The sequence below is a fragment of the Camellia sinensis genome, chromosome 12, assembly GCF_055761805.1.
Source record: "Camellia sinensis isolate YWXY chromosome 12, ASM5576180v1, whole genome shotgun sequence".
NCBI lineage: Eukaryota > Viridiplantae > Streptophyta > Magnoliopsida > Ericales > Theaceae > Camellia > Camellia sinensis.
Window position 1 is genome coordinate 110,026,699 of NC_138972.1, and position 3,471 is coordinate 110,030,169.

At 42.9% G+C, this 3,471-nt stretch overlaps 1 protein-coding gene across 1 annotated transcript; it reads left to right on the forward strand.

Moving 5' to 3' along the window:
- Positions 1–906: 906 nt before the first annotated feature.
- LOC145803807 (uncharacterized) lies at positions 907–1,536 on the forward strand. Its single transcript, XM_082897164.1, has one exon. The coding sequence runs from the start codon at positions 907–909 to the stop codon at positions 1,534–1,536; it is 630 nt and encodes a 209-aa protein (XP_082753290.1).
- The last annotated feature ends 1,935 nt before the right edge of the window (positions 1,537–3,471 follow it).

The following is a 3,471-nucleotide window of genomic DNA, read 5'->3' on the forward strand; positions in this document are numbered from 1 at the left end:
GCAAAGATTAAGGCGAAGGTAGAAAAGTTACAGAGGGCCAAGTTCATTAAGCCTATACAGTACCCAACCAAGCTAGCAAATATTGTGCCTGTGAAGAAGTAGAATGGCCTGATCAGGGTCTGCGTAGACTTTCGCGACATGAATAAGGCCTGCCTGAAAGATGAGTTTCCATTGCCCCATGTTGACACACTTGTCGATTCTACTGCGGGCCATCAGATGTTTTCCTTCATGGATGGGTTCAGTGGTTATAACCAGATCAAAATGGCATTAGAAGATGTAGAAAAAATGACTTTCAGAACGCCATTAGGAAATTTTTTCTATACGGTGATGCCCTTCGGTTTGAAAAATGCGGGGGCAACTTACCAACGGGCTATGACTGTTGTGTTCCATGACATGTTATATCATGAAGTGGAAGTATATGTGGATGATCTGGTGGTCAAGTCTACTAAGGCAAACCGACACCTCTGCGATTTGGAAAAAGTTTTTAAGCATTGCCGCAAATTCTGCCTAAAGATGAACTCTCTCAAGTGTGCCTTCGGAGTTACCGCTAGCAAGTTCCTTGGCTTTCTTGTATACCAGTGGGGAATTCAAATAGATGGGGACAAGATCAAGTCAATCATGGAGATGCCACAACCACACTGCCAAAAAGCCTTGAAGAAATTCCTAGGCAAAGTGTCATTCCTCATGAGGTTCATTCCAGCCCTTGCGGAGATAACCTTTTCCTTTAGGACACTACTGAAAGGGAATCACAAGTTTGAATGGTTGCAAGAGCACCAACAGGCATTTGATATAGTGAAGAAAACCCTTATCCCTCCACTTACAATGATTGCCTCATAACTCAAAAAGCCTCTGCTACTGTACCTAACCTCTACACCTCAGTTTATTGGAGCTCTACTTGTCCAAGACATGGATGGCATTGAGAAGCCAGTCTATTACATCAGTTGCAAAGTCAATGGTGCCAAGTCGCAATATACCCCAATTGAGAGGCAATGTTTAGCCTTAATCTTCATAGCTCAGAAGTTGTGCCACTATTTTTTTACACACCCGATCCAGGTTGTGACCTGGAGTGATCTATTCTGTTACTTGTTGAGCAAGCCCTCTCTGACTGAAAAAATGGCAAGATGGCTTTTGGCTTTAGCAGAATATGACATAAGTTGTGTTATTCCCAAGGCTATTAAGAGCCAAGCACTTGCAGACTTATTGGCCCAATTCCCATCTGGTGAACATGAACCTGCAGAGGTACCTCTACCACGTGAGGTCCATGTCTCAGCATCTATAGTTGAGACTTATTGGGACTTAAAATTTGATGGAGCTTCCGGAGCTAGGAAGGGTGGAGATGGCATAACACTAACCAGTCAAGAAGGAGAGAAGTTTCATCTATCATATAAGCTTGACTTTGAATGTTCAAACAACGAGGCTGAATATGAATCGTTAATACTGGGTTTAATTGCTGCCCAAAAGAAGAGCCTCCGCAAGTTGAAAATTTGGGGCGACTCCAAGCTAGTTGTCAAGCAAACAATAGGTGATTTCGCCTGAAAGGAGCCCCTGTTGGCCCCATATCGCACCGTAGTTCAAAGGTTGCTCACTCAGTTTGATGATGCCCAAATCTAGCATACCCCTCAAACACACAATCGTTTCCCCAATGCCTTGGCTACATTGTGGGCAAAGGTGAATGTACCAGATGATAGTATAGCCATCATCATCGAGAAAAGAACAACACCAATAGTGTTTGCCAAAGAACATACAAAGCAAGATACTGAGAGGTGGAAAGTAGATATAATCTAGCAGTTGAAAACAGGCTAAGGAACAATCAGACTAACAGAACTTGCATCATTTCTGCTCCTTATAGGAGAGTTGTATTTTTGCGGTCCCAACAACCTCTGGGCAAGGTGCGTCGGCAGACAAGAAGAAACTTATAGACTTAAGCAGATCCATGCTAAGTCCTGTGGAGATGGAGATATCAGTCTATACCGACGGATAAAGAGGCAAGGGTATTACTGGCCAGAGATGGAAAAGGAAAGCACTGAGTTGCAGAGGCAATGTGCAAAATGTCAATCATATCCTAAAGAGGAAGAAGCCCACTGCTTGAGAACAAAGCCGATGCAATTAGAGTTAAGAGGCGAGCCCTCTTTCTCCTTGACCAAGGCAAGCTGTACCGCAGAAGCTTTGAAGGGGATTCTTTGGCGTGGTTATCAAAGGATGAGGCAAACGAAGTGCTAAGAGAAGCCCACAAGGCAGAGCATCAAGGAGCTCAGCGATTATATAGGCATCTTATTCACCTTTGCTATTACTGTTTGACAATGGAATAATATGCTAAAAACTTTGTAAGGAGATGCCAATCTTGACAGAAATTTGGGAACTTGATACATGCACTGGCAGTTGACCTGCACAACATCAAGACCCCTTACCTGTTTCATACTTGGGCATTTGACCTAGTAGGTCCTATACCGCAACAATCCAAAGGCCACAAGCGACTGAAGTTAGTACCAAGTAGGTAGAGGCTATACCGATGAGGAAGGCGGATGGGGCAGGAATGGCCAACTTCATCAAATAAAACATAATCTGTAGGTTTGGCATACTTAAAGTAATGTTGTCTGATAATGGGACCCCCTTTGTGAACTGCCATGTGAGAAGACTATTAAACACTTTTCAGATCAATCACCACAAGTCTACCCCGTACTACCCGTAAGGGAACGGACAAGTTGAGGCAACCAACAAAATTCTCATCTGAATATTGAGTAAAATGATGGATGAAGCGGGGGGCACATGGTTTGAACAACTCAAAGAGGAGGCCAACTCAAGCAACCCCATTTTCCTTAGTATATGGGTCCGAAATTGTGTTGCTAGTTGAATTGGTGTACCCTCAGCAAGAATGGCTATGTCAACACACTTTGTTCCAGACAGAAGAAAGAACGACACAGAGGCAACCGAAGAAAGAAGGGATCGGGCCTCGTGGGCAATGGAAAAGTATCATCAGTCCATAGCTTGCGCCTACAATCAGTTTGTTCAACATAGGGAGTTCAAGGAGGGGGACTTGGTGTGGAAAACAGTGGACGCAATCATGCGGGGCCAACCAATCCCCAAGTTGTCACCCAGATGGGAAGGCCCCTATAAAGTTGCTAAGGCAAACAGCAGCGAGTATTACAGGTTGACAAGAGTAGACAATTGTTTTAGAACTGGCCCTATCAACGCCAATTATGTCAAAGAATATTTTCCTTAATTTCTTTTGTTCAAGAAAAAAAAAAGAGTTGTAAGTTTCTTTGTTAATACTTCCAAATCAAAGTGTAAAGAAAGCATCATACACTTAGTAAACCTATTACTCTTGTAAACCCTTAGTGCAAGAAAATTTTTCCATACTTAGTGAAATTTTGTCCATGTAAAAACCTTAGTCGTGATGAAGTTCTATTCATGGCCCAAGTTTTGCTTGTCTTTAGAAGTTATGTAAAAGATAGTGAAAGGAAGACAGTAGAG